The sequence below is a fragment of the Rhinatrema bivittatum genome, chromosome 8 (genome assembly GCF_901001135.1).
Source record: "Rhinatrema bivittatum chromosome 8, aRhiBiv1.1, whole genome shotgun sequence".
Taxonomy (NCBI): Eukaryota; Metazoa; Chordata; class Amphibia; order Gymnophiona; family Rhinatrematidae; genus Rhinatrema; species Rhinatrema bivittatum.
Window position 1 is genome coordinate 261876796 of NC_042622.1, and position 23930 is coordinate 261900725.

At 47.3% G+C, this 23930-nt stretch overlaps 1 protein-coding gene across 4 annotated transcripts in view; it reads left to right on the plus strand.

Moving 5' to 3' along the window:
- The window catches only part of LOC115098282 (centromere protein F-like), a 116068-nt gene that overhangs the window by 1203 nt on the left and 90935 nt on the right, over nt 1-23930 (plus strand). For 2 of the 4 annotated variants that reach the window (XM_029614793.1, XM_029614792.1), the window contains exon 1: nt 6335-6445. The exons of 1 other annotated variant lie outside the window; for it this stretch is intronic. In XM_029614793.1, the coding sequence (XP_029470653.1) occupies nt 6345-6445 (101 nt within the window). In that variant the 5' untranslated portion in view covers nt 6335-6344. Of the gene's footprint in view, nt 1-6334; nt 6446-10244; nt 10311-23930 lie in introns of those variants that run through there. One more of the 4 variants, XM_029614794.1, reaches the window with a different exon arrangement.

The following is a 23930-nucleotide window of genomic DNA, read 5'->3' on the forward strand; positions in this document are numbered from 1 at the left end:
GCTAAAGCGGTGTCCTTTGAAGCTGTGCTGGCATATGATCATAAAGCAAACAGAAGTAAAATCCTTTTTGGCCTTGGATGTTTAGTATCTTCAAAATATGGTGGCCTACAGAGTTGCCTATGTCTAAATCCAGGTTTGCTTGGCACATATAGAGGAGTTTCTTCTGATATATGAAGGGAGGTATGACTGAAACAAAAACCCCATAAGAACATTCTTTCTAGAATATTAAAGGATTATGGATTATGAAACAAACTCCAAGATTAAGGCATCCTTTACTATGTTTTTGTCATTTAAATTAGTAACATAAGAGATACCATACTGGGTTAGACCATGGGTCCATCAAGCCCAGTATCCTGTCTCCAACAGTGGCCAATCCAAGTCCCAAGTATTTGGAAAGTACCCAAACAATAAATAGATCCCATGCTACTAATGCTGCCAACAACCAGTGGCTATTCCCTATTGATTAATAGCAGTTTATGGGCTTATCTTCCAGGAGCTTATCCAAACCCCTTTTAAACCCAGCTACACTAACTGTCCTAACCACATGCGCTGGCAATGAATTCCAGAGCTTAATTGTGCATTGAGTGAAAAATAATTTTCTCTAATTTGTTATAAAATTGTGATGCATGGAATAAATTTTAAAGTATTCTTTTGTTGAAATCAGTTGAGTTGCTGTATTTTTGTGTATTGTGCTTTTTTTCTGGTCCATCTTGCTGACGTCTAAGGGCACCACACTTCTGTACCTATTTTTGTCCCATGTATCTGCTGCATTCCCACCAGATTTCTCCTTTCATTCAACCATTCATTCACCTCCCCCTCCCCTGTTCATTGTACTTTCCACCTTTTTGTTAAAATGTAAACCGATGTGTATTTTAATGTCGGTATAGAAAAGCTGTTAAATAAATAAACCATTTATCCTTTGGCACAAGTCAAGGTGCTATTGTAAATCCTCCCATTTGGTGGTGGCAATGTTTCAATTGGATTCTCAAAATTATACTTGGACAGCGCAATTTTTAAAGCCATTTCCTGGGTAAAATGGGCCTTTTGAAAATTGCCCGCCCTGTATGCACGTTGTTACGTAAGGCATGTACTCAGGCATGCCAAGGGGGGGAGGGGCGAGGGGATGATCCCCAGGTGGTAACAGGGGCAAGGGTGCCACTGCCAGCGGCAGGAAGGTCCTGCGGCAGCACAGAACAGTGATGTGGCGGGGGAAACCTTGCCAGCAAAAGCAAGAAGCTGCAGTGGCAGAGGCCAATGGCACTGCTGACACTTCCTGGAGCCGGTGCGATAGCAAAGAACAGGCCCAGCGTTGCTGCCGGCACTCCCAGAGCTGGCCGGAGGAGAAGAGGTACTGCGGTGCCACCAGCAGCCGAAGAAGGGGGAAACTAGCCCTTTGAGAGTAAGTGCCAATGTATGAGGGTGTGGGTGTGTGTATGTATGTATATATGTTACGTCCTTCCTTGGATCACAGAATCCTAACCCCCCTTCCCCCCATATATATATTATTATGTTACCCACCCACCACCTCATATACATATGAGGATTATATATATATATATATATATATATATATATATATATATAGGGGGGGTTAAGATTCTCTGATCCAAGGAAGGGCGTAACAGTCTTACTTCAAACTGGAGACTGAAGGAGCCCGTAAAGGAATATCAGGGCTCGGCACACAATCCAGCCCACTATCCAGCAAGGGGTCGAGGCAGGCAGCAGCAGACAAAACCAAATACGAGTCCAGCAAGGGGTAGAGGCAAGTATGAAGAAACTCAAAAACAGCGAAATACAACCACTACACCAATCTGTTACTGAGGCAGGGAAGTGCAGCAGAGACGCCGTTTATATCTCCAGTGTTCCAGCTCTCTACCATGGGAACTTCCAGCCAGGACGCTCAGTGTGGCGGAGAGGAGCCATAATGGAACGTGCTTCCCGTTGCTCTCCTTTCTGAGAGAGTTGCTGCCGACTGTGGCCATTGCCGCGCCACGAAGTCTCCAAGGGCAGGCAAGAATCCTATCGTTTCTTAACGGTAAATCCCCCGCAAGGTCCCCTCTTCTGCCGCCTAGGCTTGAGTGGAAAGCGTTGATGGAATTCACGAATAAGTTGAGGAGCTTGAATGTTACTGATGGGCTCCCAAGAGTTCTCCTCCGGGTCATAACATAGTGTGCAGTAAATTGGACTCCTCTATCCGATAAGATGTGTTGAAGTCTGTGAATTCGAAAAATGTGTTGTGCAAACAATCACGCTAATTCCGGTGCTGATGGTAATCCAGGAAGTACGATGAAATGGGCCATTTTTGAAAAACGATCAACCAGTACCCAGATCGTATTATTCCCTTCCAAAGGGGGGCAGATCTGTAATGCAATCCGTGGCAATATGGATCCAGGATCTCTCAGGTACTGGTAGTGATTGAAGTAAGCCCCAAGGTCAAGTCACGGAACTTTTATAGGCAGCACACGTAGGACAGGATTCCATATATCTTTTAGTGTCATATTCCCACTGTGGCCACCAATGGTGACGGGAAAGAAGTTCCTTAGTTCGTTGAAGTCCTAGATGTCCTGCGAGGCAGGAATCAGCCCAACAGAGAACTTATTCCCTTAAACGTTTAGGCACAACTGTCTTCCCTACCGGAACCGTAAAAGTTGAGGCGACCATGATTCTAGCTGAATTTATAATTTGATGAGGTAAGTCAGGAGTTTCCTCAGGATAAAAACTTCTAGACAAAACGTCTACCCGATTGATTTTTCTCTGCTGAATGAAAACGCAAATTAAAGTCAAATTGGCTAAAAAATAAGGCCCATCGGGCTTGTCGAGGATTTAGCCATTGAGCGTGAGAGAGAGATGCCAAATTCTTGTGGTCGGTGTAGATTGTAATAATGTTTGACTCCTTCCAGTAAATCCACCATTCCTCTAGAGCTAGTTTGATAGCTAAAGTTCTCAGTCACCTATAGAATAGTTTTTCTCAGTGGCAGAAAATGTTTTTGAGAAGTAAGCGCAGGTAACTAATTTCCCGGCCTCAGCTGGTTGTAAAAGAATTTCTCCAATTCTTACCGTGGAGGCATCCACGTCAATAATGAACGGCCTGGTAAGGTCCAGATGTTGTAAACAGGGATCCTTGATGAGCTCTTCCTTTAATTGTTGGAATGCTTGAATAGCTTCTAGGGCCCAATTACGTACATCAGCCCCTTTTTGTGTCAAGGCTGTAAGTGGAACTGCTAATGACAAATATCCAGGAATGAATTGATGGTAATAATTCGAAAAGCCTAAAAGACATTGTATTGCCTTGAGGCCAATTCAGAATCCATCCGTAATCCAGTTCAGGGAATTATGTATGCCAAGAAGAGTAACTCTTTCTGGTGAAAAACACATTTTTCTAACTTGGCATATAACTTATTTTCATGCAGATGCTGGAGAACTTGTCATACATGAACCTGATGCTGGTTTACAGTCTTGGAAAAGATGAGGATATCATCTAGATAGATGACAATGTGTGAATATAGAAGATCTTGGAATATGTCATATACCATGGCTTGTAATACTGTCGGAGCGTTGCATAGGCCAAATGTCATAACTAAATATTCATAAAGGCTGTCACGTGTCTTGAAGGCAGTTTACCATTCGTCTCCTTCTCGAATCAGAACCAGATTATAAGCTCCCCCTAGATCTAGTTTAATGAATATCTGTGCTCCTCTAAGTTGATCAAAAAGCTCCATTTTATGTGGTAGGAGGTATTGTTCAGAGGCGGATTGGCCTATCGGGGGATCGGGCATCCCCCGGTGGGCCGGTCACGCTAGTTATGTGGTCTGCCGAGCGCAGCCATGACAGTCGCGCTCGGCAGACCACGTCGTATCGCCTGGGCGGCAAATCCCCAGGCCAATCTTCATTGGGAATCCACCGCTGGTATTTGATTTTATTATTATTATTATTTTTTTTTTAGTAATGGTATTTAGACCTCAGTGTTGATACTAGGTCAGAGAGACCCATCTTTTTTTCCAATAAAAAGGAAACTAGCCTCTGCCAGGGAAGAAGATGGTCTGATGAAGCCATGAGCTAAGTTTTCTTGGATATATTGATTCATAGCCTCTGTTTCTGGAACTGATAATAAGTATACTCTTCCGAGGAGGCATTTTCCCAGGAAGTAACTCAATGCACAATCATATTCTCGATGCAGAGGTAAAGTTTCAGCTCGCTGCTTACTTAAAGATGTCAGTAAATTCTGCATATTTATTTATTTATTTATTTATTTAACATTTTTCTATACCGAACTTCATGACAAGCTTCATATCAGGCCGGTTTACATCAAACTTAGGGGTTAACTTAACAAAAACCATATAACAAGAAGGCCGAAGCGTAGATACAAATAACAGGGAGAATGAACTTGGAGGCTAGAGTAGCCAGGAAATAAAGAGCAGAAAAAAACTGGAGAATGAAACATGAATGAATATACAGTTACTGGGTTGGACATTTAGTCTATTGAGCTAAATGAAAGCATTGTTGCGATGTTGAGCTTAAGGGAAGGCTTGGACAAAAAGCCAAGTCTTGAGTTTTTTCCGGAAGGTAGTCAGGCAGGGTTCCAGTCTTAGATCAGTCGGCAGGTTGTTCCAGATGATGGGACCAGCTGTGGAAAGTGCCCATTCTTTTGTGGAGGTTAGTCGAGTGGATTTAGTTGGGGGAACTTGAAGGGTTCCTTTGTGTGCCGCTCTGATGGGTCTTGCAGATGTGTATAGTTTGAGTGGTAACTGAAGGTCTAAAGGACGTTGGTTGTGTATGGATTTGTGGATAATGGTGAGTGCTTTGTGCAAAATTCTGTATTTAATAGGTAACCAGTGTAGGTTTCAAAGTATCGGGGTGATGTGAGTTCTCCGGTTAGTGTTGGTTAATATCCTGGCTGCTGAGTTCTGGAGCATCTGTAGTGGTCTAGTGGCAGAGATCGGGAGTCCTAAAAGGAGAGTATTGCAGTAGTCTGTTTTGGAGAATATTGTTGACTGAAGTACTGTTCTGAAGTCCTGGAGGTGGAGGAGGGGTTTGAGTCTTTTCATAACTTGTAGCTTAAAGAAACAATCCTTCGTAATATTGTTGATTGATTTTTTTAGGTTTAAATGGTTATCAATGGTGACTCCTAAATCTCTAACTTGAGTGGTCTGAGGAGTAGAGGTTGTCTGATCATGGATGGTAGAATGGTCGGAGGAGATGAGAAGAATTTCTGTTTTGGCTGCATTGAGGACCAGGTTCAGGCTGGTGAGTAGGTGGTTGATGGACTTGAGGCAGTTTTCCCAGAAGGAGAGTGTCTTTGGAAGGGATTCTTTTATAGGGATCAGGATCTGAACGTAGTCAGCATATAAATAGTGCGTTAGGTTGAGGTTTGTGAGTAGCTGGCAGAGAGGCAGTAGGTAGATATTAAAGAGAGTGGGGGATAGAGAGGAGCCTTGGGGAACACCTAGCGTAGATTTGAAGTTAGGAGATTCTTTATTGTTGATGGTGATCTTGGAGCTTCTGTTATTGAGTAATGAGCTGAACCATTGGAGGGCGTATCCAGATAAACCAATGTCTGAGAGACGATTGAGGAGGATGCTATGGTTCACGGTATCAAACGCCGCGGAGATGTCTAAGAGAACTAGCAGGAATGAAATCCCTTTGTCTAGGCCCATGAGGATGAGGTCTGTTAGCGAGATGAGGAGGGTTTCAGTACTGGATGACTTGCGGAAGCCGTACTGGGAGGGGTATAAAATTTTGTGTTCCTCCAGGTAGTCTGAAAGCTGTGTGTTCACCACCTTCTCGGTGAGTTTTGCTAGCAGCGGGAGGTTGGAAATGGGTCGGAAGTTGGAGAGCTCATTAGTGTCTAGGTTGGGTTTCTTCAAGAGAGGTTTAATCGATGCTGTTTTAAGGTCATCCGGGTAAATTCCTTGGGCAAGGGAGCAGTTAATGATGTCAGCCAAGGATCTGGAGATGGTGCCTGGAATAAGGAGCAGAAGTTTTGTTGGGATGTGGTCCAACGGGTGGCTGGATGGTTTCAGCTTCTTGAGTGTTGATTCTATCTCCAGCGGGGTGGTGGGCTCGAAGGACTCTAGGGTAGCACTGGGGGAGCCTGTGGTGGTGAGGTTTAGAGATAGTGGTGTTGGGTTAGTAGGGAGAAGCGCTAGAGTGTTTGCAATTTTGTCCTGAAAGAAGAGTGCGAGTTCATTGGCTTTGGATTGAGCCTGATCGTCGGGAATGGTAGGAGCAGAGGGTTTAGTAAGTTGAGATACATAAGAGAACAGGGCCCTAGCGTCATATTGAATATCGTGGATTCTGCTGGCGTAATAGTCTTTTTTTGCTTGTAGGAGGGAGATCCTGTAGAGATGCATGTTTCGTTTGTAATCGGACAAAGTTGTAGAGTTGGGGGACTTCCGCCAGGAGCCTTCCTTGTGTCGGAGGTCTTGCTTCATTCGTTTAAGTTCCGGTGAGTACCAAGGTTGCTTCCTTTTTTGAGTCCAATTGATGGTTTTCGTCTCTTTAGGGCAGATTTTGTTGGCTATAGACTCCGTGATATTGCTCCAGGATAGAAGGGCTGAATTGGGGTTAGATGTGTCTAGATTGGGGAGTTCTTTGGAGAGATGTTCACTGAGAATATCGGAGGTACATTTTCTTCTGTGATGGATGGTGGAATGAGGTTGTGGTTGAGAGGGGTTTCCTCTAGTCTTAAGAGTAGCTGATATGAGTGAATGGTCGGACCAGGGGACTGGGGTGCAGTCTGGAGTGTTAGTGTATGATAGGTGTGAGTTTAGGAAAATGAGGTCTAGTGTATGTCCAGCTTTATGGGTGGGTTTGACTATTTGTTCAAAGCCCATTGCTTGGAGTGTGGATAGGAATGTTTCACAGTTGGAGGAGATCGGGGAGGCGTCGACATGTAGATTGAAGTCCCCCAAAATCATGGCAGGTGAGTCCATGTTAATGTATTTAGCAATGGTTTCTATAAGGGGTGAGGCATCAGAGTCTATTGATCCCGGTGGAGCATAGACAAGGATAATTTGAATATGTTTTGATTTAAACAAACAGAGTTCTAATTTTTTGGAAGAGGTCTTGATAGGTTGCTGTCTGAGATTCAATTCCTTCTTGGTTGCTAAAAGCAGACCTCCCCCTCTTTTTTTGGGTCTGGTAATTGAGAAGACGTCATAAAGGTGAATAGGTAACTGGTTTATCAGTACAGTGTCGGTGCTTTTTAACCAGGTTTCCGTAATAGCACATACATCTGGGTTGGATTCAAGCAGGTAATCATGCAGGATGTGCGTTTTCTTAGTGAGGGACTGAGCGTTGAAGAGGAAGAGTTGCAACTGAGCTGTGAAGGTTGAGTGAGGGTGCCTTTACTTGAATCAGACAGTCCTTATGGCATCTTGGACTCCATTTTGTCAATTGTAAGGAACTCCAATCAATGCGAGGTTGGTGTAACTTCAGCCACCGTAGTCCCAAAATTATCTGATTGACTGCAGAAGGTAGCACATACAGACGGATTTTCTCTTAGTGTAACAGACCAGTAGTCATAGTCAATGGCATGGTGATGCGGGAGATCCTGTTTGCCAGAAGTTCCCCTGACGTTGACAATATAGTAAGCGCAACTCTCAGTAGATTCATGGGAATTTTGTACTGCTGAACAATGCTCTCTACAATGAAGTTTCCTGCTGCACCTGTGTCTAGAAAGGCTTGCAGATGTATCGAGTTCTTATCCATAGAAAGACTTACAGGAATTAGAATTTGGGGAGAGGAGATTAAATGACCGAGGGAAGCCTCTCCCACCAATCCTAGGTCCATGAGTTTCCCGGCATCAGGGGACAAGATACAGCATAATGACCAGCCCCCGCTCAGTATAAACATAGATTATGTTGCCGTCATCGCTGTCGCTCTTCCTGCAAGATCCTGACCCGGTTTATTTGCATGAGTTCCTCAGAGGCAGATCATGATTCTTGAGGTCTGGTGGAGAGAACCAGTTGTTGAAATGAAGGTGCTAATCATACCGGACGACAAAGAGATGAGTTAACCAAAATGAATATATTAATCCCCACCCTAACATCTTACCCATCGAAAATTGTAAACAGTTGTGATGGCGAAACCGAATGACGGTATAGAAAACTTGATAAATAAATGCTCTTTCCCGAAAGCAAAGATACAGGCGATTGCCAAATGGATTAATTCTTCTGAAGAGTCTGGCGGATGTTGTGCAGCCAGCTCATCTTTAATGGATTCTGATAGTCCTTGGCGAAAAATGGCTCAAAGACTATCATCTCCCCACTGAAGTTCTGCGGCCAATATCCAAAACTGGAGAGCATGTTCCCCAACTGAGCAAGAGCCCTAATGAATTTGTAGTAGGTCAGAAGCTGCAAAGGTCGAACGTCCTGGCTCATCAAAAACTAACTGAAAGTCTCTAAGAAATTGGTCCAAATTGTCCAGTAATGGACCGTCTTGTTCCCACAGTGAGGATGCCCAGGATAGAGCTGGGCCCTCCAGTAAAAGGATGAAGGTAACTTTAGTCTTGTCAAAGGGAAATAATGGTGCTTGAAGTGAAAAATGCAATTTACACTGATTAATAAACCCTCTACATTGTTGAGGGTCTCCATTGAAATGAGGAGGAGGTAGTCTAAGAACAGCACTAGTGGATGAGCTGGGCGGAGCAGCTATGGCAAGAGCATCCATTCAGGCCACAAGTCTCTCAAGAGCTTCCGTTACTTAGTCTAGGACTCCCTGCTGTTGCTGCACCCGAGCGGCCAGGCCAGGAATAGCTTGTAAGGCTGTTAGGTCTACTGGATCCATGACCTCTGCAAACTGTTAGGATTCTGTAGATCCAAGGAAGAACGTAACAGTCTTACCTCAAACTGGAGACCGAAGGAGAATATAGAGGCGTGTCTGGGCACGGCACACGATCCAGTCCACTATCCAGCAAGGGCTCGAGGCAGGCACAAAGGAACTCAAAGACATCGAAATCCAAGCACTACACCAGCCTGTTGCCGAGGCAAGGAAGTGGTGCAGAGACACCTTTTTATAATCTCCTTTGTTCCCGCTCTCTACCATGGGAACTTCTGGCTGGGACGCTCAGCGTGGTGGGGAAGAGGAGCCATAATGGAGCATGCTTCCTGTCTCGTTCCTTTCTGAGGGAGCTGCTGCCGACTGTGGCCATTGCCGCACTGTGGAATTGCTGAGGGCAGGCAAGGACCCGATCATTTCTTAACTGTGTGTGTGTATGTATGGGCAACAGGTATGGAGAGTGGGGTATTTTTAAAATCCTTATTAGTTTTAATTACTGGGTGATATTTGATGCCTGCTGTTTTGAAATATTTTATCAATGTTTAGGAAATTTTAAAAAATTTGTACAGGAGCTCCTAATTATTGAATATTCTATTCATCAGCTGTTTTGCAAATGTATATTTTTTAGTATGGTTTTACTAATCTGATTTATATTTCTTGATTGTGTTGTTTTGAGGAATAGTGATTTTCTGCTTTTCCATTGTAGCACTGCATACAGAATCTGGCTTGTGGTTTCCAGTTCACTGTGTGTGTGTGTGAGATGGAAGAAGCATGTCTGTGTGAGAGAGATGTACAGAGAAAAGCAGGCTCAAATCTCTGAGTACTTCTCCAGCAGCAATAATCACAGCTGTGGCTACAAACAATCCACAATGTTTGCTCTAATGGATGTTTTTAAAAATGTTTATGTTCTATCCTATTCCAGACAAGTGGTTCAAGGCGGGTTACAGCTTAAAACATATATCATTCAGGCAGTTTGATTATTGCCCCCTAAATTTGTTTCTGCTAACTGGGGGAAAGTTGGAAGTGAAAGATTTGGCCAGGTTAATTAGGCTAGCTAATGCTACTATTCTATGAAACTGAGCATTGAGCAAACATTAAAGAAATAAATGAAACAGGATACTGGATAGGGCTGATTATTCCCTAGGATGTCCTGAATATCTTTTTGGGATGTGAGAGAAATTCTGTAGGCTATCTCGAGCATTTGCAGAAAAGAGGTTTAGGTAATATCAAGTGGTGATTTTATAGTCTGATATACCAGTCACTAGATTGATAAGACAAGTATGTGGCAAAGTAAATAACTTACCCATGCAGCAGCATTCACCATACTGAGGAGTCATTCACTGATGCCTCTGTACAATGCTTGTTTTCTTTTTTTTTTTTTTTCTTTTCTGTCTTTGAGCTGTAATGGACTTATTGTTTTTAGTTGTAATGAAATTGATTTGCCGCCCTTGTTCTTTATCATTCAGGTTGAGAGTTAATAGAATGCAGTCCTGCAACATTCTAGCTGTTTAGCAGCCTGGACTGGAAAATAGGTAGGGCTGATTGCAACTTTTGACATTTTGTCCTTTTTTTTTTTTTTTTTTTTTAAACTCTTGTTTTGCTTGTTCTGATTTTGTATTTAATCTCTGTTTACTCTGAAATATACTTATCAAATGAGTCAGTGCAGCAAGCCCACAGCTCAGATGGCCTGTTTAAATAAAAGACTGTTTAAATAAAAGAGCATGTTTTTTGCATTTTAAACATAAAACTAAGGCTTAAGCTAACCACTCTGTATCTAACTGATACGTTCCCTTAAGGTTGTGATTACTATGTCTCTTCCTGTCAAGTCTCTTACAGTGAAAATATTTCAGTATTCACCAGTATCGACAATCACTAGACAAAGAGGTTGCTTTAGACTTTCACACCTTTCCATCTTTTTGGGAAAGGCTCAGATCTATGTTTTGGGCAAAAGAAATGCAGAAATTGTGCACATCATACTTTGCACCTGGGCTTAAATTGTGAGGAAATAACCTGCAACGCAGTTCCACGACGTCTTTTTAGACTTAAGAGGCAGAGCATCAGGGATGCTTTCCATAGACCAGCAGGAAAAGAGAGCCACACGACTGGGTGATGTCATCCAACAATGATGAGCTGTACTGCCGCCTCAAACTCAGAAACTACTAGAACGTTTACTGCACATTCCTGGCTGTGTTGACACCCTCACCACCGCGTCCTGTCCCTCAATCAATATTTATCCATTTTGCAGACGGGTTGGAATCTACCTCCTCTCCCTCGTTGCCACTAGTTGGGCAAAAAAAGAAGAAACCTACTTGTATTTATAGACAGTGTAAGTAGGGTCAGTCCTACAAGTAAGGGCAATATTTCTTCTCTCCAAAAAACCCCCAAAATACTTGAATGAACAATGGACCAAATGAAAAAATCTTCCATGGATGCAATTCTGAAAAAGGTTTCCCTGTACGTACCAGGATCAGTCCAGGACACCTGGGTTGTGACTCCGCACCAGTAGATGGAGACAGACTAAAACTTGTGGGCGGAGCCATATATAAGCCCCTGTGCCAGTCACAGCCCCTCAGTCTTACTCTGTCTCCAGTAGATGGTGCAGGTCTGGTCACAGCCCTGCCTGCCCTGATTCTGGTAGTTAGTCAGGATTGCGGTTTTTTTCTTTTGTGCTCAGTTCTTAGGCCTAGTTAGTGGTTTTTTGCCAAATTAGGTTGTTTTCTTTTCGTCAAAGAGTCAGATCCCGGCCGACCTGCCTCCCAGGGGGGTTGAGAGGTTCTGAGGGGACCGCCCCCCCCTGGTCGAGGCCGCTGCTAGGGTCGAGGACCCGGCTCCACAAGTAGCAGCGTCAGGGGTGACACCGGGGAGCCCGGTTCACTCACCCCTGCAGGTACAGGGCTCCAGGACCCGGGACAGCGACAAGCGTCAGTAAAAAAAAAAAAAAAAAAAAAAAGAAGTGTTTCTGCTTTGTTTTTGTTTTCGGCCGGCCCTCCGAGTTTCCTTGCATCGCCGTTCCGTTTCGAGGGGAGTGCCGCTTGCAGGGGGGTTTTTTTCGCCGAATTAATTAATTAATTAATTTTTATTTCTGAGGCGCGTCTTGGTCTTCCCGCGTTCGCCGGCATGCCGCGCGGCTCCCCGTGTCGGGCCTGCGGCTTGGCGCGCGCGCGCGCCTGGCTTGTGAGGGTTTTTGTTTTTTCCTGCGTCCCAGGCGGGGAAGGGCCGTCCGGGGCACCTCGGGGGTCTCGCTCCCGGATCGCGCGTTCGCCGCCGCGGCTTGGACGCGACATAGGTAGGCCTCAGGACTTATTCCCGCTTAGCGCGGGAGTGGCGGCCATTTTGGCCACAGGAAGTAAAATCGCGCGGATCGCGCCGGGGGATTCGGCCTTGCCTCCCGCGCTTTCCCCGCAGCGGAACGCGGCGGGAGGGGGCTCCTCGGAGGGGCTTCGGTCCGGGGAGGTTTCTGGGGCCGATTCTTCTGGGTCAGGTTTTTTTCTCGGAGGACGTTGCGCTATGACTGCGCAAGGTGCGTGGGTACAAACGTAGCAAGCGCAGCCGAGGGGGGGTCCCTACAGAGGGTCCCCACAAGTTTCCTCCACGGAACAGAAAAGCTATGAGAGCTGCGGAGGCCTCCAGGAGCCCTCAAGGGGGAATCAGGCCCCTCGGGGCATACCGCAGGAATCGAATTTGGAGGATTCCCCTGTGGAGGATGCTGATTTTCCCGAAGAGCCCCTGAGGGGGGCCGAGGAGGCGGCGGCGGATGGCTCCGCCCAGCGTGGGAACGGGAGTACAGTCCGTGGAAGGGGATGACCCCAAGGTAGTCCGGTTCTGCAGGGAGGAACTGTCGCCCGTTCTTCCGGCCATACTCCAGGAGCTGGGGATAGAGGCCCCACCTGTGGTGGTCCGCCAAGAGGCCATTATGGATCCTGTTCTGCTGGGCCTTATGGGTCCGGCAGTTGCCTTCCCGTTTCATTTTTCTTCGGATATCTTATTCCGCGAATGGGATGGAAGGTCAGCAAGTCCATGGATAAGCTCTATCCGCTCCCAGGGGAGGCGCTGGACCTTCTCCGTCTTCCAAAGGTGGATTCAGCGGTCTCCGCGGTGACAAAGATCTACTATCCCGGTCACAGGAGCTACGGCGCTCCGGGATATCCCGGACAGGAAGTTGGAAGTGCAGCTTAAGAAGATTTTGAGGTATCCGCCCTGGGTGTGCGGGCCGCCATCTGCACTAACTTCGTTTTTGAGGTATCCGCCCTGGGTGTGCGGGCCGCCATCTGCACTAACTTTGCTATGGGAGCTAGTCGGCGCTGGGCCCATGTCCTTCAGGCGAATGCGGGCCTGTATGCGGAGGAGGCTTCTCAGGCAGATTGGAGGCGGCGATAGCATATGGGGCAGACGCCCTGCATGATCTGCTGCGTACATCCGCTAGGTCCATGGTGGCGGCGGTGGCTGCGCGTCGTCTCCTATGGCTGCGCAACTGGGCTGCGAATGCTCGTCCAAGGCTCACCTGGAGGGCTCTGCTTTTCATGGGGAAATTGCTGTTTGGCAAGGAATTGGATGAGGCTTCGGGGGCCCAGGAAATCGCGCCCTCAAAGATCCACCGGCTCTTCGTATAGGCCGTCTTCCTCTCGGAACCTTCAGTGGTAGCAGTCCTTTTGGGGGACACGAGGCTTCGCAATGAAGTTCGGATGGTCCATCCCTCGCCGCGCCTGCAGCACGTCATTCCACATGTGGGAGCGTGGTTACCTTTATTTTTCGAGGAATGGACCAAAGTGAAGTCGGACCAGTGGGTCCTCAACAGGATAAGACACAGCTACGAGTTAGATTTTGCTCGCATCCCAGCGGACAAGTTTCTGGTCTCACTCTGCAAGGACCCCAAGAAAAGGGCGGCGGTGCTGGACACCATCCGATGATTGGCAAGCTGGGGGCCATTTCCCCGTCCCTGTCGATCAGCGGGGCAGGGGCAGGTACTCCATTTCATTCGTGGTTCCCAAGAACGACGGCACGTCATGGCCAAGCCTGGATCTAACAGGGGTAAATAGATGCCTTCGTGTTCCCCACTTCCAAATGGTGACTATTCGCTCGGTGATTGCGTCGGTGCGTCCCGGGCGAATTTCTGGCGTTCCCAGATCTCACAAAAGCGTACCTTCACGTGGGCATCCAGCCATCGTGCCAGCGGTTCCTAAGGTTCTGCATTCTAAGAAGGCACTACCAATTTCGAGCGCTCCCTTTTTTGGGCTCGCGACCGCTCCTCGGACATTCACGACAGTGATGGTGGTAGTGGCAGCGCAGCTCCGTCAGGAAGGTCTCCCGGTTCATCCTTACCTACAGCTCTGGCAGTCCCTGGGCTGGGTGATCAACTACAACAAGAGTCAACTGACTCCCACTCAATCCTTGGTATATATGGGAGCCGTATTCGTCACGAAGCGGGGCTAGGTGGTCCTATCTCAAGATCGGATATGCAAGCTGCAATCTCTAGTGCGGCGTTGGTTATATCTCAGCCGCCCGCGGGTGTGTGATTACCGGACAATTCTGGGATTGATGGCTTCAACGCTCGCGTTGGTACCCTGGGCTTTCGCTCACCTGCGGTCCTTGCAGTCCTCGTTACTATCCCGCTGGAAGCTGGTTTCCGAGGATTTCTACCTACCGCTCCCACTCGCGGGCCAGGCGAGGTCCAGCCTACTCTGGTGGCTGGATCCCAGTCTTCTGTCCTGTGGAGTGTCCCTTCTGGTGCCCAGGTGGACGGTGGTGACCACGGATGCCAGTCTCTCCGGCTGGGGAGCAGTTTGCCTAGGGACATCGGTGCAGGGGCTTTGGTCAGAGTCGCAAGCCCGGTGGCCTATCAACCGTCGGGAGACCAGAGTGGTCCGTCTGACTCTTCAAGCCTTCCTACCGGTGCTATGGGAAAGGCGGTCCGAGTTCTTTCGGACAATGCGACTACAGTGGTCTACATCAATCGCCAAGTCGGGACAAGAAGTCCGCTGGTGGCGCAGGAGGCGCAGTCCTTGCTGGCCTGGTCGGAACGAAACCGCAGCAAGATTGCGGCGTCTCATATTGCCGGGGTCGACAACGTCCAGGCAGATTATCTCAGCCGTCACCGCCTGGATCCCGGAGAGTGGGAGCTGGCGGACGAAGCGTTTCTCCTCATCTGCAGGAAGTGGGGGGGGTTCCCCACATGAATCTGAGGGCCACGTGGCACAACGCGAAGGCTCCGCGATTTTACAGTCGGCGTCGAGAAAGGGGAACAGAAGGCGTCGACGCATTGGTACTCCCTGGCCGACGGATGTCCGGCTGTACGTGTTTCCCCATGGCCCATGATCGGCAAGCTTCTGCGGCGCATAGAATTGCAATCCTGGTGGCACCGGAGTGGACACGCCGCCCGTGGTTCGCAGACCTCCTCCAGTTGTCGGGGGCGGCTCCCCTTCGTCTCTAGGGGTTCGCGGGGCTGCTTCAGCAGGGCCCTGTCTGTTTGGAGGAAGCGGATCACTTCTGTCTCGCGGCATGGCTTTTGACAGGAATCGGTTGAGGAGAAAAGGTCCCTCGGACGCGGTCATGGCTACGCTGTGGAGGTGCAGTCTACGTCCCTGGTGTATGTCCGGGTATGGATAATCTTTGAGGAATGGTGTGTTGAGTGGGGTTTGGACCCCGCTGCCACTGCCGTTTCCGATATTCTGGCTTTTCTCCTGGCCGGGCTGGCCACAGGCTTCGCGTGCAGTTCGCTACGGGTCCAGGTGGTGGCGCTTGGTTGGTTGCAGGGAAAGATCCGGGGAGCTCCCTGACTCTTCACCCGGATATCTCCCGTTTCCTGCGGGGGGGGGGGGGCTAATCGCCTCCGTCCTCCCTTGCGTTCACCTTGTCCGGCTTGGAACCTCAACTGGGTTCTTTCCGCCTTAGGCTCGGCACTGTTTGAGCCCTTGAAGCGCGCTACAGTCCAAGATCTTACTTTGTAGAACGTATTCCTGGCGGCGATGGCTTCAGCACGCCGTGTCTCGGAAGTACAGGCATGTTCATGTAGGGAGCCATTTTTTTGTGGATCTCTGCCGTAGGGGTTTCCTGACGGACTGTTCGTTCTTTCTGCCTACGGTAGTGTCGGCTTTCACTTGAATCGATCAGTGGAGCTCCCGTTTTCGCGGTCGGGGAGTCTTCGGACCCGAGATCGAAAGAGTTGCGAAAACTGGATGTGCAGAGGACCTTTGGGCCCAAAGAATGGTTCTGCGGCGTCTCGCACAGCGATCGCCCGTTGGATCACGGAGGCCAGTGGCTCAGCGTACGTAGTGCGGGGGAAATCCTCCGCATGAGGGTCTCAAGGCTCATCCGACGCGGTCTTCCGCTGCGTCTTGGGCGGATTCTTCTCAGGTCTCGCCTCAACGGATTTGCAGGGTGGCTACCTGGAAGTCGTTGCATACCTTCATCATACATTATCGGTTGGAGGTTCAGGCTACTGAGGCCAGAGGGTTTAGAGAGAGGGTACTCCGAGCGGGACTCTCTGCTTCCCACCCTCGGTAACTTAGCTCTGGTACTTCCCAGGTGTCCTGGACTGATCCTGGTACGTACAGGGAAAGGAAAATTAGTTTCTTACCTGATAATTTTCGTTCCTGTAGTACCAAGGATCAGTCCAGGATCCCGCCCGCAGTGCTACGCTAACCTAACGGAGAGTCTGCTCAGGGTTCTTCAAGATTAAAGCTATCCGCTTGTTTGTTCGCTCTCCCGGTTGGGGAGTTTGGTTCCCGTAGGGGTTGGTATTGTTTCCATTTATGTAGCGTGTTGCTAGTTGGCTATGGTTGCCTTATTGCTTTCTACTTTGACATTACGTATGACTGAGGGGCTGTGACTGGCACAGGGGCTTATATATGGCTCCGCCCACAAGTTTTAGTCTGTCTCCATCTACTGGTGCGGAGTCACAACCCAGGTGTCCTGGACTGATCCTTGGTACTACAGGAACGAAAATTATCAGGTAAGAAACTAATTTTCCTTTAAGCCTCCTTCAAGGTCTGCGTCAGATACCAGCTATAAGATAGCCATTCGTGATAAGCATGATTTCTGCCTTCGTTGCTTGTATCTGGAGCATCACTCCACTATATGCAAACCCTGTGGAATATAACTCAGAGGGCACACTTGTATAAAGTGTGCCCTCACTCATGACTCTTTGCAACTTAAACATCACCGTAAGTCTGTCCCTTTGGCCGATTCAGTTTCAAAGAAAATTCAAAAGCCCAGTTCTTCTCAGGCTAAGGGGTGTTCAAAAACGTGCAAGACTGCTCATGGCACCAATATTTCGCCACTCACCAGAGCGCCTTGGCACCAGGCCTATACAGCACCGAGGATCTGATCCTTTTGGACACTGGTGCCAAGGAATCCACAGTATAGAGATTGATGGACCTGGTACAGAGGCCAATTTAGTCGGTACTGAAGGTATGCTGCTCTGTGCAGAAAGATAAGAAAGAAAGATAAGAACATAAGAAAATGGCCAATCCAGGCCATAAGAACCTGGCAAGTACCCAAAAACTAAGTCTATTCCATGTTACCATTGCTAATGGCAGTGGCTATTCTCTAAGTGAACTTAATAGCAGGTAATGGACTTCTCCTCCAAGAACTTATCCAATCCTTTTTTAAACACAGCTATACTAACTGCACTAACCACATCCCCTGGCAACAAATTCCAGAGTTTAATTGTGCGTTGAGTAAAAAAGAACTTTCTCCGATTAGTTTTAAATGTGCCCCATGCTAACTTTATGGAGTGCCCCCTAGTCTTTCTATTATCCGAAAAAGTAAATAACCGATTCACATCTACCTGTTCTAGACCTCTCATGATTTTAAACACCTCTATCATATCCCCCCTCAGTCATCTCTTCTCCAAGCTGAAAAGTCCTAACCTCTTTAGTCTCCTCATAGGGGAGTTGTTCCATTCCCCTTATCATTTTGGTAGCCCTTCTCTGTACCTTCTCCATCGCAATTATATCTTTTTTGAGATGCGGCGACCAGAATTGTACACAGTATTCAAGGTGCGGTCTCACCATGGAGCGATACAGAGGCATTATGACATTTTCCCTTTTATTCACCATTCCCTTTCTAATAATTCCCAACATTCTGTTTGCTTTTTTGACTGCCGCAGCACACTGAACCGACGATTTCAATGTGTTATCCACTATGACGCCTAGATCTCTTTCTTAGGTAGTAGCACCTTGGCACCGAGATATTCTTCATCGATGCCGAGCAATGCAGTATCTGTGCAGGGGCTTGTTTGCTCCATGGCGTGGACACATCAGAGACGGGATGTCCTCCATCATAGCTCTTTTACTGATGATTCTGGGATTGCTAAAAAAAAACAAAACAAACAAACCCCCAAACAAACCACGATTCCAAGCATAAATAGATACACAGTAGTCCTTCCTGTTTGTGCTCTACTGGATATAATACTGCTAAACAAAGAGACTCAGTCCAATTCTGTGGATCTTGATTTGCCACTGATACCTGAGCCTCAAATGCCCCCTTGGCCACCGGCATATTCTTCGCTGCCCCCACAGATTACAAAACCCTATGCTCAGGTACAGTTGATGTGGTCTGAATTTGCAGCTTGAAAAAACTTGCACAGAAACAGGTCCACTACTCCTGTTCCCCCCAGCAGCTTTGATTTTGCATGGACCATCACTTGCTGCAGCTTCTCTGTCTCCCATTAGGAATGTGTCTTCTCCCAGCTACATAATGACTCATTCCATTCTGACTCGCCTGCTTGGTTTTTGGACAAGCCTCATTCCTGGATGTTCCATCTGGTCCCTATCTGCACCCCATAGATTGGACTTCTCTGTCTAAGGATACCTCTTATCCTGCCTTCCTATTTAAAATATAGAAAGACCAGAAATTTTAAATTGAAAGAAGAGGATGCACACAGATGGGAATATGATGGTGTGTGTCAATTTATACAGCCTCCTAAACAAGTAAGTCAGAGCAGTTCCCATCCAAGATGTCTTATTGTGCAAACACCTATGTGGAGAACGCTTTTTACAATTCCCTCTGATTCCAAGGCTGCGGACTCTAAATATAGATTACAGACGTGCCCAGGGCATACTAAGCTTCAAATTCTGCTGAGTCTCTCAGAGCAGAATCAGCTATATTTATTATTTTATTTATTTAGTGCTTTTTTATACCGACATTCATAATACAGATCATATCATATCTGGAACAAGGGGGGAAATAACATTAACATAAACAAAAAAAGTGAAAGTTACAATAAAACAGGGGTACTCGAACTGGGAAGAAGAGTAGCCAGTGGCAGAGGAAACTCAGAACTAAACAATATCAATACAAACATATTTACAATAGCGGTAATGGAGTGCGTTGACTAGGGGTCTCGGGATGTGACTGTAGCTGGGGAGGTGATGAAGACTAGAATGTATTTGTTCACTCCACTAAGAAAAGATGCCAGACTTTTGGATACTCAGATCAAGAGGATATTTCGCATAGCCTCTCCTCAGATGCAGATGATGTAATTCCTTTTCAACAACATGCAGAAATTGGATGCAGACCCTCAGAACGTCTTACTGTATCACCCCTTTCCTCCAGACAGGGACAGTTCTGTTGTGAGGTGGCCGCCTCAGGCAGCAAAATCTGGGGAGCGGTAGGAAGTGTCCCCCTTAAATTGTGCTGCTGCGGCTGCCTCATCTTCTCTGCCCTGAGCCAGAAGAGAGGGCCCAACGAGCCCTGAAAAGAAGAATGACTGACTGGTGCAGCCCATCCCATTGTGTCCAGAAGAAGAGTAGGCCTAATAGGGCCTAAAGAGAGGCATAGCTACAGCACAGCACATGCTATTGGGGCCAGAAGAGAAGGCACGGCGCGGTATAAACAGAAGAATGGCCGTGGCAGAGCCCATTCCACCACAGCCCAAGGAAGAGAGGAGAGGGCTCTGAGAATGTGCATGTGAAAGTAAGATAGAATGAGACCTGTGTTGTGTAGGTGTGTCTGAGTAAGAGAGGCTGTGTGGGTGTGTGAGAGAGCATGTGTATGTTGTGAATCTCTGTGCTTGTGAGAATGTATGTCAAGAGAAGGTGTGTGTGAGAGAGAGTGCGCATGAGAGCCTGAGTGTGTGTGAGGAGGAGAGAGTCTATGAATGTGAGAGCATTTGGGGGGGGGGGGGGCTGTAAGTGAAGGAGAGAGGATAATGTTTGTTTGGACCCGGGGGGAAGTGATGTCACTCCTCATGCGAGCAACTTAATTTCTTGCTTCCCGAGCATACCGGGCTTAACACACGCCTTTTGTCCGCAAAAGAGCCAAAAAACGTACTCAGTGACTACTAAGACCTTTCTCTACCTATCGCCGATGTCCACGAAGAGAAAATCAACCGAACTGTGCAAATATTCGTACTCCAGGAGTAGAGACAAGCCAATCACAAGGTGATCCAGTATGGCGCCGGAGGATCTTATTGAAGAAACGGAGGAGGGCAAGTGGAGATTCGAGCGATGTGTGTGGGAATTACCCCACCCGCACAGATGTGAGGATGGTTTGGAGAGTTAAGACAAGATCTTAAAAATTATGTCAGAAGTTTCAGTTTTAATCTCTGAGATACGGGAAGAAACGGAATTAGGCAGGAGGATCGACAAGGCTGAGATCCACTTAGACACACGGGGAAGGCTGGCTTAACCTGCAGAGAGACCACGATGCCCTCCAAGAGACATGCCAAACCTTATCAGAGAAACTTGAGGATATTGAAAACCACAGCCGCCGGTGCAACTTTCGTATCAGAGGAGTGCCAGAAACAGAGGAGTTCTCTAACTGTACCGCAGTAATGGAAAAAATATCTACATTTTTCCTCTGAGACAGCGTGAACACTGCAGCTGCCCCAGAACAAGACATCAAAGTTGATAGGGCTCATAGGACTCTAGGGCCCAAGATAGCAAATAAGCCCAGAGATATAGTGGTATGCTACCACTTTTTACCCCAAAAAGAACAAATTTACAATGCTGCACGGTGTCAATGCACAAGGCAATGGAAGGCCACAAAATTGTCATCTTTGCAGATCTTTCCTTGGCCACCCTGAAGAAGCAGCAAGAATTTCGCTGCATTACCGTCAAGCTAACTGAAGCCAACATACGCTATCGGTGGCTCTTTCCGGGAGGCCTAGTCTTTATGATTCAAGGCGTCTCTCACCATGCTAAAACTGTACAGGAAACAGCAGGGATCCTGAGGGAAGCCTGTATGACTGTCGAGATCCTGCAGCATGAGGCCCATGCAGACAGCGGGTGGACATGCTCAGGCTGGGACTAGATTGAACTTCACATACCAGCCCCATTCTATGCCGGCTTGATTACTAGATTATCTGCATACCTTATACCTCGCAGGTCTGGCTATAGCTTCGGTTTGAGTTCACCTTTAGTGCAATAGATGCCTTCCACAGGCTACATGATGGTCAGCCCATTTCAATTCATCCGATGGTTTCTCGATTTGTCCGGGGGTTAACACATCTTCGACCCCCGGTCTCCAAATCTCCAGTACCCTGGAATCTAAATCTAGTTCTGGAACAACTGATGGCACCAACATTTGAACCAATGGACTAGGCGCATATCAAATTTCTTACCTGGAAGGTAGTCTTCCTGACAGCTATTACGTCAGTTGCCGGGTGAGTGAATTACAGGCACTAGTACACTATAGCCCATACCTTCAGTTTTATCATCACAAAGTACTACTACAAACTCATCCTTCATTTCTACTGAACGTGGTATCCTGATTTCATCATAACCAATCAATTGAACTACCAACATTTTGTCCCAAACCACATCAAAATGAGAGAGAAACTTCTACACACTTTAGATTGCAAGAGAGCATTTGCTTATTACAAACAGCGAACCCATTCGCCTACCAGGGCATCACTACTCTGTGTCCTTCAATCCGAATGCTCTGGGACTTCCAGTAGCTAAACGTACCATCTCTAGCAGGATTACTCAATGCATACAATTCTGCTATGACAAACGACAGTCCAAACTGTCTTCTCTCCCCATAGCGCATTAAACACACACAGTGGCAGCTTCATTATCTCATCTCAGACAAGTCCCACCATTGGACATTTGTAAAGAGGCCACATGGGCATCGCTTCATATGTTCACTTCCCATTACTTCTTAGATCAGCAAACAACGGATGACGCCAGATTGGGAAGGACACTTCTACAGTCGTTAGCCACAGATTCAACTAAGTCGACTAGCACTTAACTTTCATCACGCTCTATTCATACCAGGACTAATATACTAACTCAGCGTGATGGGGAGCTTAGGACTCCCATGATAGCATAGCTAATTCAGCCCTGCTATCGATGGGGAAAAAGCAAGTTTGCTTGCCGTAAACAGTGTTTCCGTAGATAGCAGGAAGGATTATTTATTTATTTAACATTTTTCTAGACCAACATTCGTTGGGAACATTACATCGGTTTACATGGAACATAACGGTAGCATTATAGGGCTATACACAGAACTAAGAAATAATACAAACTAATATCTTGCAACAGGGATTAATGATAAAAACATAACTTGGAAAAGAGAATGATATAAACTAAAAGCGGAGATAAGCGCTGTACAATGAGAAAGAGATTATTGTTTATTGTCTTGTTTATATAATTAGCCATGCTGACCCACCCACCTCCCTGACCAGTCGACATTTCGTCTCAACGACCACACTTGCTTTATCACAGACTGAGGAGAGTTGATTCCAGCACGGGAAACCACGCGCAGCCTCAGAGCAAAGTTCTGACATCACTTTGAAGCTCCGCCTCCCGGGCCTGATAGACAGTTCCCATGACAGCATGGCTAATTCATCCTGCTATCTACGGAAACACTGTTTACGGCAAGCAAACTTGCTTTTCTCAACAGGCATGGTTTCTGTAGCTAGGCAGACTATTAGTCACATCTCCGATTCATCTGCCAATATTCCCATTTTTCTTGATCCTATAGGAAGGGGCTCTCCTTCACCCCAACCTTTCCACGCTGGTGCTCATAGCTTGGAACAAACAGGTACTGATCCTTAATCTTGACTTTACTGAGTTCATGAAATCTGTTTTTCTGACATCCACGTGTCCTGCTACCATCAGATCATATGCCTGCAAATGAAAGTGTTTTTCTATCTGGTGTTTTGTTAACAGAGCCACTTCTGTCACCTCTCTGATTAAGAATGACAGGAGGCAAGTGGCACCTTATAGACAACCAATTTGAGGCATGAACTTTCGAGGACAGGGTCCACTTTGTCAGATACATCTAAATCACACTCTTTATTAAGGACATTCTCACCTACTAGTTACATTCACCCACATTGAGCTTGAAGACTATCTCTATACATCTTCATGTCTCTCACCTCTCTCTCACCTTGCCGTCGACCTGCACGCCGCCCCCCCGGCTCGAGTCGGCCCTCCCTGCGCGATCGGCGCCAGGGGAGGTGGACCCGAGACAAGGCACACACAGGCAAGCGATTTAAACTTATAAAAAATAAATAAATAAATAAGAAAGCGAACCGCGCGGCTAGGCAAGCCCTCCCACGGAAGCCCCGACGTCACGACCGGCTCCCCAAAACCCTTTAAGGGGCTCAGACAGATCCAGGGGTCGCGCGCACGAAGGAGCGCAACAAAGGGGCCCGCCCCTTTGTGCACCCCTTCGTGCGCAACTGAACAACGAAATAGAAATCCACTTACTCTGACTACTTCTAGATACCTCTAGAAACCAACAGAAACCAAACCATAGCAACTCCATCTACTGCCCTCCCTTCAACATACATTCATCCAGGCACACCTACGTGCTTCCAGGTACTCCAGCGTGCTTCCAGGCACTCCAGCACTCATCCAGGCACACCTACGTGCATCCAGCCACTCCAGCATACATCCAGCTTCTCCAGCGTGCTTCCAGGCACTCCAGCATTCATCCAGCTACTCCAGCGTGCTTCCAGGCACCCCAGCATTCATCCAAGCACTCTTCCAGCCATTCTAGCGTGCATCCTGCCACCTCAGCAAGCATCCAGCCACTCCAGCATTCGTCCAGCCACACCAGCTAGCATCCAGCCACTCCAGCACCTACTCCAACACAACCACACCACAGATCATCCCGACCTCCTCTAGAAACAACATTGTCACCAAGCAGTTTCTAGAACTCATCTTGACTTCATCCAGAAACCTCCAGCTTTGCTCCCCACT